General features: G+C 37.2%; 1 protein-coding gene across 1 annotated transcript; it reads left to right on the top strand.

The window, feature by feature from the left end:
* The first annotated feature begins 9,192 nt into the window (after positions 1–9,192).
* On the top strand, positions 9,193–14,745 carry LOC113302971 (HD domain-containing protein 2-like). Its single transcript, XM_026551949.1, has 8 exons — positions 9,193–9,606; positions 10,765–10,889; positions 11,731–11,768; positions 12,987–13,097; positions 13,207–13,286; positions 13,807–13,843; positions 14,259–14,300; positions 14,404–14,745. Exons 1-8 carry the CDS (start codon positions 9,301–9,303, stop codon positions 14,484–14,486), a joined length of 822 nt encoding a protein of 273 aa, XP_026407734.1. The 5' UTR covers positions 9,193–9,300; the 3' UTR covers positions 14,487–14,745.
* Positions 14,746–14,988: the final 243 nt, after the last annotated feature.

Below are 14,988 nucleotides of genomic sequence, written 5' to 3'. Positions count from 1 at the left end.
CGTGCCAAAAATCCAGCGGCCATGGCTACGCCAGGCGCCACTTGCACCAGCCATGCCGCAACGCCACTAGCATGCACTAAAGGCGCTAATGGAAGGTAGCCACAATCAACGACTACCCTTTCCCATGAGATGCAATCTCAACCATCCAAGTTTGCTACCAAACTAACAGACTTGTGGCAACTTTAAGGTGACCAACCGCCTAAATCCCGTGGCCATGGCTACGCCAGGCGCCACTTGCACCATCGTGCCGCTGGCATGCACAAACTATGCCAGCCATGCCGCAACGCCACTAGCATGCTCTAAAGACGCCACATCGCCATTATCAGGCGCCAACACAAGATATCCACAATCAACGGCTACCCTTCCTCATGAGATGCGATCTCAGCCATCAAAGTTCGCCACCAAGCTGGCAGGCTTGTGGAAAGTTTCAGGCGGCCAGCCAATAGCATCACATGTTATTTTCCTGCGGCAAGCCTCTCAATCTTAATTTGCCATACGTAGCAAAGTGCTACATGTTTTCCACGAAAACACTCGAGACATCAAACATGTCACAAACTGGGGGATACTCATCAGGGTATTGGTCTGGCGGTTTACAGTATGCGACGTGCAATACGCCTGTTACAAGAAAGTGTCATGAAGCAGGGCGGTTAGTAATGGCAAGAAGTAATGGTGTAAAAGGATCCTTCATTATGGAAATATAAATTTCTGGCGTTACACGTTACTCCTCCACCACTCAACCGTTTCCACTACCTACGAGACCAGGGTACGTTTTGTTGCGACTTGTATAAATAGGTCTCACATATTTCCACCAAACAACAATTTTTAGGGTCGGAGAACAATACAGTATCCAGAAATCACCTGATAGCTTTCCATTCTGCTAGACAGTTCTACTTTCCGATACGAGTCGTAAACAACCACACCTTCAGAATTAATAATTCTGGTCTCAACACTTTCTTCGCTTCCCTCCCTAAGACCAACCCTTCTCCTTCACTTTGTGACCGAAGCAAGCATGGAACGACCATTTCTTGTTTTAGGCCAGGATTGTACAGATTGATCTCTCGAATCAAAAGTACTCCCATGCAGTGCATTGTTTAGGGTCTAGACTTGTTTCTCATCCACACACCCAAAATTACCAAAACCGGCAGAAACAGTTTTCACCCTCAAACACTTGCCTATCGGAGATATAAAATCTCGAGCCAATTATTTCAATTGCACTCAACATGGTAGAAACAACAAAATCAGATCGCGCAACTACAAAGATAATAGTTGGATAAGGCTTCACAATCCCAATGAAGTCTTCAAGTCGTTAACCTACAGGGTCTCGAGAAGAAACCTAAGGTTAAAGGAGAATCGACTCTAGTTATGCAACTAGTAACACAGAAGGTGTGGGGATTACATTTCCCAGTTGCTAGAGTTCTCCTTTATATAGTTTTCAACTGCTAGAGTTCTCCTTTAAAAATATGAAATCTCCTAAAAACAATGGAGATTGAAGCAAAAACTTAATCTAACCTAACCTAGATTACTAACTAATTAAGAAAACAAGAAAAACGAAAAAAATCTGCTCAGATCCAACCTTGTATGGACCAGGTCTGAGCAACAAAGGTCAATGGTGGTGAAGAGGTTTTTAGGTTTTTGAGAAGGAGTTAGACATGAGATACAAAATGGGGATTTTACTTTATTTAACAGTGTGACTCATATATATAATTTACAATTCATGATATAATTTTTTGAGCATTCTAAAATGTATACAAAATGTAAATTAAAATCCAAAATTGAATTAAAGAAGCAAGAGACTTACCACATTCGAAATCCTTAAAATATAATGTATTTGTAGAGCCCCATTAAATATCTAATCCTATTTGAGAACATATAGCACAAGGTTATTATGAATTATTATATAATAAACACCACTAATGACATCTTCGAACTTGTTCTTTAACATCATCATAACTCATACACATCCGACATTTCTAACCACCCACCTCTTGATATAGCGATCTCGCGCTTCATCTTGAGATACTGTATATGATCACGACACCTTTTCCAGCTAGTTGTTTAATATTACTGATCTCGATTTTGAGTCCAACTCTTCCCATTTGGAGGGTTGCCTGATGATTGAGCAACTTTTTTTGTTTTTTTTTTATTTGACTACAAATTTTTTATAAAAATCTATTTACATTGGGTCTGTTTGGGATCTTGGTGTAGATGGTGAAATTTGGATAAGGGACAAAAGCGTCATTTCAATACCATAGACGAAACTCAACTCTCATGGGAGAGATTAATCCCTTGGTCCTCAAGGCACCAATAGACATGATTTCAAGTATACGTCCCCGAGAGACACTGCTGGTCGTGATGCCGTGACTTCTAGTATACATCCTCGACGAGATACTGCTGGTCATATAGGTTCTGTATAGCGTAAAACGTCCCCGCCAGACTTATGGACCAGAACAACCACAATTCCAGCATGTCCTCGCGAGACGTAGCTGATTGTGCTGCCATGATTCCTAGTGTACATCCTCGATGAGATACTGCTGGTCATATAGGCTCTGTAGATGCTTAAAGACGTACTCGGCGGACTTATGACCCAGAGCAGAGATACGCATGTCTCCTGTAAGCATGACTTACCCTATTTGATATCAAGGACTGATTCCTGGTACATCATCGCGAGATACACTAGTCATGTCTGCTCTAGGCTCTGACTCGACTTAATGAGATTTACGAATAACTCTTAGGACATCCCTGCGAGATACGCTGGTTATTCTACCTCTGGGCCATTTCGACAGACTTCTATAACATCCTTTCGAGATACACTGGTCTTGTTGGCCCTTTATATGGACACACGGTTGAAACCTAGCACATCTCTGTAAGATATGCTGGTCAAATACAAGTGAGCCAAAGTCTCGTGGAGGCATTAATCAGGTGTACAAAGCCTTTTCTATCTCTCCAGGACGAGTCCCAGCTGACCACAAAGAGATTCGGATCCGTTAAGAAAATCTTCGTAGATATTTTGATCCGCCTGTAAAATCTCGGAGAGATTCATATCTCTCTGCAAAATCTCTGAGAGATTCAAATCTCTCTGCGAAATCTCGGAGAGATTCATATCTCTCTGCAAAATCTCGAAGAGATTCAAATCTCTCGGAAAAATCTCGGCGAGATTCAAATCTCTCTGCAAAATCTCGGGAAATATCAGACAGGTCCGAATATTCCCCATGATAGGCACACGCTTTACCTAGGTCTCAAGCCTATTTCTCAGTTTCTCAAACACAGTCACGGCTAGTAAATTGATCCTGAACTATACATGTTTATCCAAAACGTGGATAAGCTCTCTTGAGCTCCGCATGCTCAACAAAGGGACCCACAAGCAATAATATGGTATCCACATGACATATATGATCGGACATAAAGAGAGGGATCTCAACCTCAACTCCTCTCACGCTCTGCACACGATTCCTAAGGAATTCCATGCCTTTTCACGTGACTCAACCTAGTCATTCTCACAAATCATAGAATATCTCTCTCTATATTGGCCAACTCGGCTAAAGAGAATATTTTTCTCTCTTAACACGTCATCACAGAGGCTGACTCAGTTTCACACAAATAGGGGTATAACAATTAGGGTTTTGGTATGCCGGTCTACGGCACGTGTGAGAAATATACGACTTATTTATCACCGCAGAAGAGAGTAAAGGCGGTGGAATAATGATATAAACTCAACCTAGTTTATCTTTATCTATTCCTGAAGAGACGGGAGAAGTGCTCCACACGGCATGACAAACAATCCATATCTTCACCGACCTGAGATTAGAGAATTCAACTATAAATAGGTCATTTATTTCTCCAAGCTAAGACAGAATCTTTCTCATAACCTCTCAGAGAAATTACTTGTTCTCTGGTATTTCTCTTCATTTGCTTCCCTCCCGTAGACTAGCCCTAATCCTTCTTCCCTGTGACTGAAGCAGCCTTTGAACAGCCACTATGCGTGGTTTAGGCGAAGACTATTCGTGCTCAACCTCCCGTAACTCACTTTTAGAAACCCTAGACTCCCATTTCCAACCTCTCTCAGATTTTAGGTAACTACACTTGGAACTGGGATAACACACCCTAAGATAGTGTATCCTAGGCTAATTTATGATAACCTTAAGATTGATCAGTTTTAGCGTTGTTTGTTTGTTATTTTATCCATTATTGGATTAACTTAACTTGTATTTATTTTACGAGAAATTTTTTGATGGGGGCATGGGGGACCAACAAGAAGACGACATTTGTCCTTCTTAATTTGACAGTTTTAACAAATGTGTGCTCGATTATAGACACCCAAATTATTCTTTTCCAAGTTAGAACAAATATCTTTAGATATCCAAAAATAATGACAATCCTAAATTAACGCACAAACAGATTGTATAAGGGAAGAAATATATTGGGTTTTCCAAGAGATACTTTCAGAATTATCAATTATGGTTTCATAGCTTCGAGGGAGAAGAAGTTGACGCAAACAACCACCTGACATAATGCAAATTCAAGGCGATTCGAAAACAAATACTTGTTAAGAAGGTTTTGTTGCCAATGATGCAACTGTAATAGGTAAAAATAGAAAGATTGAGAAAACTAATTGAAGCTCCAAGAATGTACAAGATTAAGCAGTTCAATTATCAAAGTTAAATTAGCTAAGTCATCGGGAGTTTAATAACAATCAAAATCAAAACTGTTATCAGTGATTTTCTGAACAGAACTTGGGTTACTGTTAACAAATTAATACAGATCTCAACTATATTTCTAATAACCTAGTACTACCCTGTTTTCAAAGTGTCCGGATTGGTGTTTAATGTTTGAAAACTCATGGGTTCTTCATCTACCTATAATTTCAAGTGATCACGCGCCTATCGTTCTCAATACCTGTAGAAATATCCATAGGAATCCTCCTTCGTATAAATTTGAAGCTTATTGGTGCTCTCACCCAGATTTTCTCAAAGTAGTATTGGAAAGTTGGAATATTAACCTGACTGTTGATTTAATTGGGAAATTGAAGTCTCTCGGCGGTTTTCTTCAGTGTTGGAGCAAAAATAAAATGGGTTGTATTAAAAACAAAATCTGCAGATTAAAAAAGAAGCTTTTACACCTACAAGGTCTTAATCCTACCATATCGACTTTGCAACAAGAGAAAATCACTTCATATCAATTGAATGAATATATCATTATGGAAGCTGCTTACTGGGAGAAGAGAATGAAACATACATGGCTGAAAACTGGTGATCGTAACTCAAAACAATTTCATCTGTCTGTCCAGCAAAGAATAAGGAAGAACAACATCTCTAGTTTAAAGAATGCAGATGGAATTTGGCTTACCAATCCAAGTGCAATAGCTGACGAGTTAATATCCTTCTTCAAAAATTTATTCACTAAAGATTTACATATCCAGCAACCATCTGAGCTACTGGATTCTTCTTTCTCCTTGGATGAAACTCAAAATATTTCAATCTCTTCTTTTCCGTCAGCTGAACCTATAAGGAAGGTGGTCAAAGATATGAATTCTTTTGGATCTCCGGGTCCAGACGGATTCCCAGTGATCTTTTATAAAAAATGTTGGTCGATTGTGGGAGAGGATACGACTGAGTTCATCCAAGAGATTTTCAAAACGGGGGAATTACCAAGTAAGTTAAACCACACAAATATCAGTTTAATCCCAAAAGTGAAGAACCCGGAGTCTGCTATGGAATTTAGACCTATGTCTTTGTGTAATGCACTTTATAAGTTTGTTACAAATATTATATCTAATAGGTTAAGTTCTTATCTGGATAAATTTATCTCTTGGTCTCAGAATGCATTTTTGAAAAACAGACAGATTACTGACAATATAGTCATAACAAAGGAAATATTTCATTCAATGCATAAATCCAGATCAAATCAGAGTTATTTTGCTTTAAAACTAGATATGTCTAAAGCATATGACCGAGTTTCATGGTCTTTTCTCAGTTTTATGCTTCACCAAATGGGTATTCATGGTAACTCTCACAAGATGATAATGAATTGTGTAACAACTTGTACATTCTCAATTAATTTAAATGGGGCTCATTATGGGAACTTTAAAAGTGGTCGAGGATTACGTCAAGGATATCCTTTATCATCGTCTTTATTCATAATCTGCTCACAAGGTTTATCTTTGCTCATGGAACGATATGAAAGATTAAATCTTTACAGTGGTTATAAATTCAACAACAGGGGTCCAACAATGAATCATCTCATGTTTGCATACGACCTATTTTTCTTTGGAAGCAACTCGGAATTAAATGCTCTTCAACTGAAATAGATTTTGGAGACATACTCTATGTTTTCAGGTCAGATAATAAATTACTCGAAATCTTCCATTCACTTTAATAATGGTTGCTCTCCTTTTAATAGATGGAGAACCATTTAGTTTTTTGGAGTTCGAGAAATGGAGATTAGTGAAAAGTATCTAGGTTCATACCCGCTGAAATCAGATTACAACATCGAATCTCATGAACCTTTGGTTTCAAAATTCGAAAACAAACTTTCGGGTTATAGATCTTTCTATGTAAACTCAGCTGGAAGAACGGTGTTATCAAAAAATGTACTCGTACAAGTAAGTTACCAAAAGGTGTAATTAATCAGATTGCTCAAATACAACGAGCATTCTGGTGGGGTCATGATGTAAACACAAGAAGGTGCCACTTTATCAATTGGGAGAAAATGGCTAGGGCAAAGGAGGATGGTGGTCTGGGTTTTAGAAACATGGAGCAAGTTAATATATCTCTGATCACAAAATTGATTTGGAAATTTCTAACTAATGCTGATGCAATTTGGGTGCAAATGTACAAGAACAAGTACCTACAGTCTATCTCATTCTGGGATTGTAACCTTAAAGTAGGGGACTCTAAAACCTGGAAAGATATGTTGTCAGTAAGGGAGATTTTCATTAATAACTGCTGCTGGTTTATTGGCTCTGGGGATTCTATAAATATTTGGAATGATCTTTGGATCCCAAATATTCCGGGATTTAGACCAACGAGATTGCCTCAATCTTCTATTCAGGTGGAAAGAGTATCAGACTTATTTTTTCAAGGTTTGAAGACTTGGAATATGAAGATCTTAATGCAGATATTTCCGGTGGACCAGGTTGAAATAATATCCAGTATATATATTCCTCAGGATACTTCGGTGAAGGATAAACTTATTTGGTTGAAAACAAAGAAAGGGGACTTCACGACTAAATCTTGTTATAAACTGGTGGCTGATAATGTCGCAACAACCTCAACTATTTCTTCTTTTCCTTGGAAACAGTTTTGGAAAAAAATTGAAGATTCAACCAAAAATCCATACGTTCATCTAGAAAGTAATTCATAACGTTCTGGCAGTTTATAGTAATCTATCAAGATTCAGCAACAATATTCCGAATGTTTGCTCTCTTTGTAATTCAGCAGAAGAATTTGTTATATACTTACTGTTCCCGTGTCAATTCTCGAAGGCAGTATTTCAAGCGATCCCATTACCAATTGAAGTGCTTGATGGTATAAACGTTATGGAAATCATTCATATTTGGTTAAACAAGAATGATAATGGAATTTCTTTAAACTTGGGAGCGTGTATTTTATGGAATATTTGGAAAATGAGGAATGACAAGGTCTTCAGCAATACTCAACAGTCAGTTCCCGTATGTATTCACAAAGATCTTTAGGATTTTAAGATGTTTGATTTACATCATGCGTTAAACTTTTGTTCTTCAATAAATCTGCATCATCAAATTACAGCTCAGTGGGAACTTCCTCCTCCCTTCTACATCAAAACCAATGTGGATACTGCTTACTTGGATGGTAAAGGAGCAGCAGCAGCAGCGGTAGCTAGAGATTCCACAGGGAATTATTTGGGAAGTGGAGCTATTTGTTTCGACTAGTTCTCTTCTGTGGAAGCAGAAGCCAAAGCTTACGGCCTGGGCATTCAGTTGGGACGCAAGCTACAAGCTTCGAAGATTATAATTGAAGGGGATGCTGAAGAAATACCCAAAGCTATTATAGGGAACATGAATGATATTCCATGGAGTATTAGATCCACTGTTCTCTCGATTCAAGATAGCGTCAAGGACTTTAGTGAAGTTAGTTTCACAGTTGTTCCAAGAGACGCAAATTCAATTGCACATGATTTAGTTCAGTTTGCAATTCCAAACTTTTTAAACAAACGGTGGTTTCATGATGAAATCCCAATTTGTATTATGCAACGTCTCAGAATTTATGAGGATTAATATAAATAAAATGTTTATTTCCTTCAAAAAAAAAAATTTTTATTAAGATTTACTCCTTTTTTTTATTTATCCGTAGTTAGTTATTTTTGGATAGATAAAGATACTGTATTTGTTTTGATTTGGAAATTGATAATTTGGTTGTTTAAAACCGAACATAAATTTGTTAAACCCGTCAAAATTAAGAAGGACAAATGTCGTCTTCTTGTTGGTCCCTCACGCCCCCATCCAAATTTGCCCTCATCAAAAAAATATTCTTGTTTAACACTCCATTCACGAAGTAGATTAACCTTGAAATTGACCTGTTTTAATCCAACTTGTGCAAGTATATCAAATATCTAGGTAAAATAGTAGCAGTAAATGTCAAAATATTCTTAAAAAGTTTTAAACTGGGGAATTTGTGGCCATATCCTAAATTGGGAAATGGGAAGAATATGTTTTGGAAGAATACCATAAACCTGACTTTTTAGCCTCTGAAAATCAAGGATGGATTAGCTATCCTTATCCCAACATGGAATAAGATGTAAACAAACATTTTTCAACCGCTTTTTTGTGATAACCCAATCTAGGTTGCGATATCCCGGTTCCCAAATACCACCGGAGGAAATGAGGTCGTTGGGATTTGAAGAAAAGTTGTAGGATGTATGAATCTATACTTAGAGGTTGACTCGTGACCGCTGATGGACAAGTCTAATCCGCTGGTGGCTTTTACTTGTCTGTTTGACTCGGCCTTTACTACATTGAACAAACACATTTGCCTATCCACTTGGTTAGGCAATATGGCAAATTTGCCACGACTCTGAAGAAGCACATGCACTTGGCTAGGCAATTTGGCAAATTTTGCAATACCCGTAGGAATTGGCCTTGGAAACTTAGAATTTGGAGGCCGTTAAATATCATCCATTAAAACTTCTTTTTGGACGCTTCATAATGAACCCGGGAATTCCGAATACATTTTTATTTGATCGATCAGAAAGGGGCAAAACTGTCTCCAGCTCGAACCTAACTCAGTCTCTCATTTTCTCTGCCATCTTCGATTTCTCTAAATCTTCATGGGATTAACAACAATGGCAACTAATCACTTTACCTCTTCATCCTCCTTCACTGTAACTCCAAATTTCCAAACTCGTTCTTCTTCATCACCGTCTTTCCTTTCTCGTATCTCCTCCCTAAAACTTGATCTATACAAAGATGCGCCTAAAATCCTTGCAATTCGTTGTTGTCAAAACCGTAATTCAGATTCTATAAGTGCTTCATTTACAGGTGACGATGGTGTTGGATCAAAGAAATCATCTTCGGTTTCATCGTCATCTTCTTCTTCTGCAATCGATTTTCTCACTTTATGTCACCGTCTGAAGGTAGTGACGATGTTTGTCATATATATATACTTAATTTTAAATGATTAATTCAATTTAATTAAACCCATGTTTGTTTTCAAATCACAGTCTTTGATTTTTAAGCTATTAGATCAATTATATAAAAATGAATTCCCTCTTTCTCTAAACCTTATGAGCGCAGATTTCACCCCCTACTGGTATTATGTGATTTTTTTCTCATGTAACTCATCTAAGTATACATCAATGGGAAAAACCTTCATATTGGCAAAAGTTTCATTCTGATTATATTATGAATGCACAGATGTATTTGTAATCGTGAATACATTTACAGTAAAAAATGACTGAACCTAGTTCCGTAAGTTTCAATTTTGTGCAAATACCGTACTTACGAATTGATGCTTTATCTTAGTCCGTAACATTGTCTAACTTTGAAAGTATGGAGTATCGGGCATACAAAATAATGCAGCACTCTTGTTGCCCTGTGTTTAATTGGTTACTGGATACGTGTCTTATACTTCAGAACCTTTTGCATATGAAATATGTAAGAGTTTCTTCAGCAGGATTCTTATAATCTATTGTAATGATTAAGTAAACCAACTAAGTTTTAGTAGGATCCTTTACATATGGTCTATACATGTGTCTGGCATTGACACATTTCTGCTTCTTTTTCATTTAGAAGGCAATGAAATCTGGAGGAACAATATTCTTCACCAAGTTTTCTAATATCTTAGTATTTCTACCCCCCTTAAAATCTGTCATCTAATTCCAGCTACCAGTACATTACTCTTTAGGAAAATGCTATAATAATGATTATAATTTTTCAAAATGCAGCTGACATCATGCAGCAATGAGTGGATATTATAAATGATTAAGTTATTCCCCGTGCTTTAATTGTTATTGGCCTGATTGTATATGTTTAATGCATGGAACTTAAGCGACCAGCCATCTGTGGCTGTTAGTTTCTTGCGGCAAGTTAATTATGTTGGCCAATTAAAATCATCCTTTTTATTTTAAACTTATCTGCATGAGTTAGTTTCATTTTGTAGTTCTTTAGACGTTAGAAATAGCATAGTTATGTGTTGAGTTACATAATGATCTTTAGACTTAACAGTCAGAACTCATTAACGTTCATTGGTATATGTTGGTTTACTTGAAGCGTTTCTTTTTTCCCTTTTCCAGACCACCAAAAGGAAGGGATGGGTCAATCATGGGATAAAGGGTCCCGAATCAATTGCTGATCACATGTACCGCATGGCAATAATGGCCTTGATTGCTGGCGACCTACCTGGTGTAAACAGGGAAAGGTGAGATCTGTCATACTGAGGGAGGACGTGCACTAAAGGAATATGTTATTGAACAGTGAATTGTAAGGCAATATGCGGTACTTATCTTTAGAACATTGAAGCAAGATTTGTTGGGCCGTGGTTATGGAAATTTGACATGATATGCGTTCTCAGCTTCTACTATTTTAAGATCGGTCCATTTGAGCACTTCCATTGGTATCTTCTTTGAAAGTGCTCAAAACAGTATTTGAGGCTAAAAATGAGTAGAATTGCATAATTCAAATGCACGTGAAATTAGTAAAGAATGGTTTAGCTGGTGGAAATTGTAGTTTTTGATGCGTAACATTTCTCAGAAAGAAGTTTCCACTTTAATTTGATGGTATAGTAAATTGTTATGTGGTTTTATGAGATGTCGACCAGGATGCGAGGATAATGCTAAAACATGACTATTAAGCTGGCCATTCTCTTTAGAATACTCATTTTATGGCGATATGCTTAGCCTTTTAAGTTTGTGAAGGTCGATAGCGGACCTTGTGTCTATTGGTCAAGATTTGACAATGTCTAGGATGATGGCCCACATAAAGCGAGTCAAGAGCTATTTGCTATGAAAATGGTATCATTTTTTTCATCATCTGTCTCAGAATAAACTAACATATGCCACGTTGGATATCAAGTTGGATAGCTTTGTGTTGTATCTCCTGTAGTTAAGTTTGAGCACTGCTCTCATGGAATAATATCAACTTGATACCTGCTTCATGAATCATGAGCATTATAATTATTAAATATATACTAGCATCTCATAAATATTTTATGTTTTGTATTTATAATGCTGTTTACCAATTTTATTTCTCGGTTGTTGTAGGTGTATCAAGATAGCAATTGTGCATGATATTGCAGAAGGTAATCATATCTCTGGCATTCTTTTCTTATTTCATTTGGCATGTACGGATGTACCTAATATTTGATACTCAAGACTTTACTTGTCTGTTAGAGACATGGGATAAAGATTTTCTTTTTTAATTCAAAATCATACTGTTGGGGTTGGACTTTGAGTTCCATCAAATTCTTCAAAATAATACAGTTGGGGTTGTATTATTTATTAATGCCTGCACCAATGTTTTGTACACATGTTACTGCATTTTCACGGATGCTCGTCCATTTTTTTTCAATCCCTCTGCTTGCTTTTGAATTACTTATAGATCTCTTACTATTTAGGTGAAGTTGTGAAGATAGCTTATTTTGATTTTTTAGGATTTAGACTTTACCTAATTACCAAAACATGATAAATGAAAGTTTCTAAACATTTGGAATTAAATAATGAAAATGAAAAGCATTGTTGAAGTTAGTGTTAGGGTTTGCTGGTGTTGGAATGTTCTATGTGGATTTTTGAAGTCCGCCCATCCTCTTCATCCAGTGGAATTAAGTTTTATTCTTTGTGAAGAAAGATATTGTTTCATACTACAGATAGTGTAGGTCATTGACCATACATATAATAACTAGCTGTAACTCAATTGAGACGTTAAGGGGATAGTTTGTGCCAGACAATCACAGAACACGCACTATCTCCAAAAACATTGGATGAGACATGGAAGAAATGCCATTTCCCTCTCCAACGTAGATATGTTTGGTACCTAAAACATTGCATCTTAAGTTTTCTTAGTTTACCTCTTTCTGCTTTCTTATTTTCTGTTAGCGCTGTAGTTCTTCTCCTGCCGTGTTGATGTTCTACTAACTAGGAATAATATTATAGTTGTTGATGAAGTGAGCTCTTGCACATTAAGCAACATCATCCCTGATGAGAAAGCTTGAATGGTGTATAACAATACCGACAGTTTGACACATATTGGTTAGGAGAAGAGAAGTGCAACAAGGAATAATTATGGATGCTTTGCTATGAAGTATATCGTGTTGTGTGAGAGTGTATAGAACAAAGAAGCAACCATACAGATGGGCTCAAAATTGGTTAAAACAAAGAGCAATGATAGGCATGTCAGATGTGAACTTTCCTATTTGTTTTCTAATTAAATTATGTGAATTCTATCAAATTTTATATTACAAAAAGGAGTCGTAGTCTCTTTTATGGTTATTGGACTTTGACATGCATCCTTGGTTTTGCAGCTATTGTTGGAGATATAACACCCTCGGATGGTATTCCTAAAGCAGAGAAAAGCAGGCGGGAGCAAGCAGCGTTAAATGAAATGTGTGTACTTCTCGGAGGGGGACTTAGAGGTGTTGTTGGATGATGTATCTTAAACTGCATTGAATATTTGCACGTTGCAAAAATATTATTTTTTAATAAATTTCATAGCTCTTACGGTAGAATATGTTGGATGTTTAGCTGATGAGATACAAGAACTATGGACGGAGTACGAGAACAACGCTTCTATAGAGGCCAATCTTGTGAAAGATTTTGATAAGGTATTTTTTTTCCTTCCTTTAGGGAAAGCCAGTTGCCAGTTTTGTGATGCTTTCTTGTTCTTGACACGGTTAGTGGTTACTGACTTATGACCCTTAAGTTTTTGTTAAAAGCCTATCCAAGTGAATTATATATGAGAGCAACTTTCTTAAGTGTGTTAGCTTTCAAGCTTCATTCATGAAGCCGTCTAAATTTCACCTTTGTCTATATGTGAAAAAACCTAGTTTGACAGTTAAATGAAAAGGTAAAAGAATTCAGCGACGGCAATATCAGAAAGCTTCTCTTTGCAAATTACTTGGTAACAAGTCTTTTGGACATAATATTGAGTAGAAGAGGTGTTTATTTTCTCATCTATGAATAGATTGTTTCACACACCACGTGGAGGTGATTGTCTTGTTTTTAGGTACTGACCTCGATATATTCTTGTGGAGTGCTTCTAATGTTGTAATATTACAGTAGAAAGTTGCTCTCATATATTATCAATGTGCCCGAAGGCTAAACTTTTGTTTGTATCACGTTCAGGTTGAGATGATTCTGCAAGCCTTGGAGTATGAAATGGGTAAGTTTTTTGTGATACATCCATGGCCATGTCCTTGTGCCGAAATTTCTATATTGTCATAGCCTTTTTTCTGGCTTATGCTGCTCACGCTGAAAGAAGTAATAAGGCCTTACAAAACGAACTAAGTGCTAAAGTATTTGATTGGAGTTTGATTGATCCCACTGCCAGTGGACATGTCAAAAGTGAACTAAGTGCTTCATTTTTTCCCTTGATTTCACTTCCTATAGTCCTATTACATGCTACCTCCGTTTTTGGAAAAGAGATACTATCACTTTTTCAATTTGGCCTATTTTTAGGCTAAAATGAAAAAGTGAAAGTATCTCTTTTCCAAAAACGGAGGGAGTATTACCCAAGTTTCCACCATTGATTGTCTACTTATTGCTATCTTTTGCCTTTTCATTTCTTATTCCGGCAGAACATGGGAAGGTCCTTGATGAGTTTTTTCTGTCCACGGCAGGTAAGTGGACAGCTTTATTTCATTACATTGTCCTGCTTTCCTTCTGTTTTCAAATCAATCTTGCAATTAGGATATACTATATATGTTTTTCAATACATTGCAGGCAAGTTTCAGACAGAAATTGGGAAGAGTTGGGCAGCTGAGATCATTTCTAGAAGAAACTCGAGGTCGGGAAAAAATGTTTGATAGTGAACTCTCAATTCAAGTGCTTGTTCTCTTGTTCTCAACCGGTTAAGCTATCATTTTTGCATAACCAGTTTTAGCTGAACCTCACCCGACAGAACATTTCTAGATGCTCTTGAATTTGTCAAATATACATCGGTTTACAATCAATGGTGTACCAAGTGCTAACCATGTAATTTTCTTGGAGTGGTACCCAACCCCTACGTTACATGATTCCCCTTTGAGGTATAGAAAACCAACTTTAGTGCCTTCGATTTTCTTCTCTCTTTTTCTTTGTTTCTTTTTCCTGTGGGGTGTGTGATGTGGCTGGTATCAATAAGGACGGGATCTCCTCCACAACTGGGAAAGCCTGTGTCATTTGACTGGACCAGTAAACAGTAAACACAGTAGGGAAACCCATCCTTTTACGTAGCATTTTTTTAGATTCAGATGCTAAGGGATTCTCCAATGGTCAATGTGGATGTTTCCTATGTGGCATCATTTTTAAGACATCTTCTAGGTATAA

This window comes from Papaver somniferum, chromosome 8, assembly GCF_003573695.1.
Source record: "Papaver somniferum cultivar HN1 chromosome 8, ASM357369v1, whole genome shotgun sequence".
Taxonomy (NCBI): Eukaryota; Viridiplantae; Streptophyta; class Magnoliopsida; order Ranunculales; family Papaveraceae; genus Papaver; species Papaver somniferum.
Note: the sequence above shows the minus strand (reverse complement) of the source record. Positions and strands in the feature narration are given on the sequence as shown.

Bases quoted from the DNA above. Each gene is read 5' to 3' on its own strand.
- LOC113302971 (XM_026551949.1), top strand. From the start codon at position 9,301: ATGGGATTAACAACAATGGCAACTAATCACTTTACCTCTTCATCCTCC. The intron at 9,607-10,764 runs GTAGTGACGATG...TCCCTTTTCCAG, and splicing joins CTTTATGTCACCGTCTGAAG to ACCACCAAAAGGAAGGGATG. The intron at 13,287-13,806 runs GTATTTTTTTTC...TATCACGTTCAG, and splicing joins TTGTGAAAGATTTTGATAAG to GTTGAGATGATTCTGCAAGC.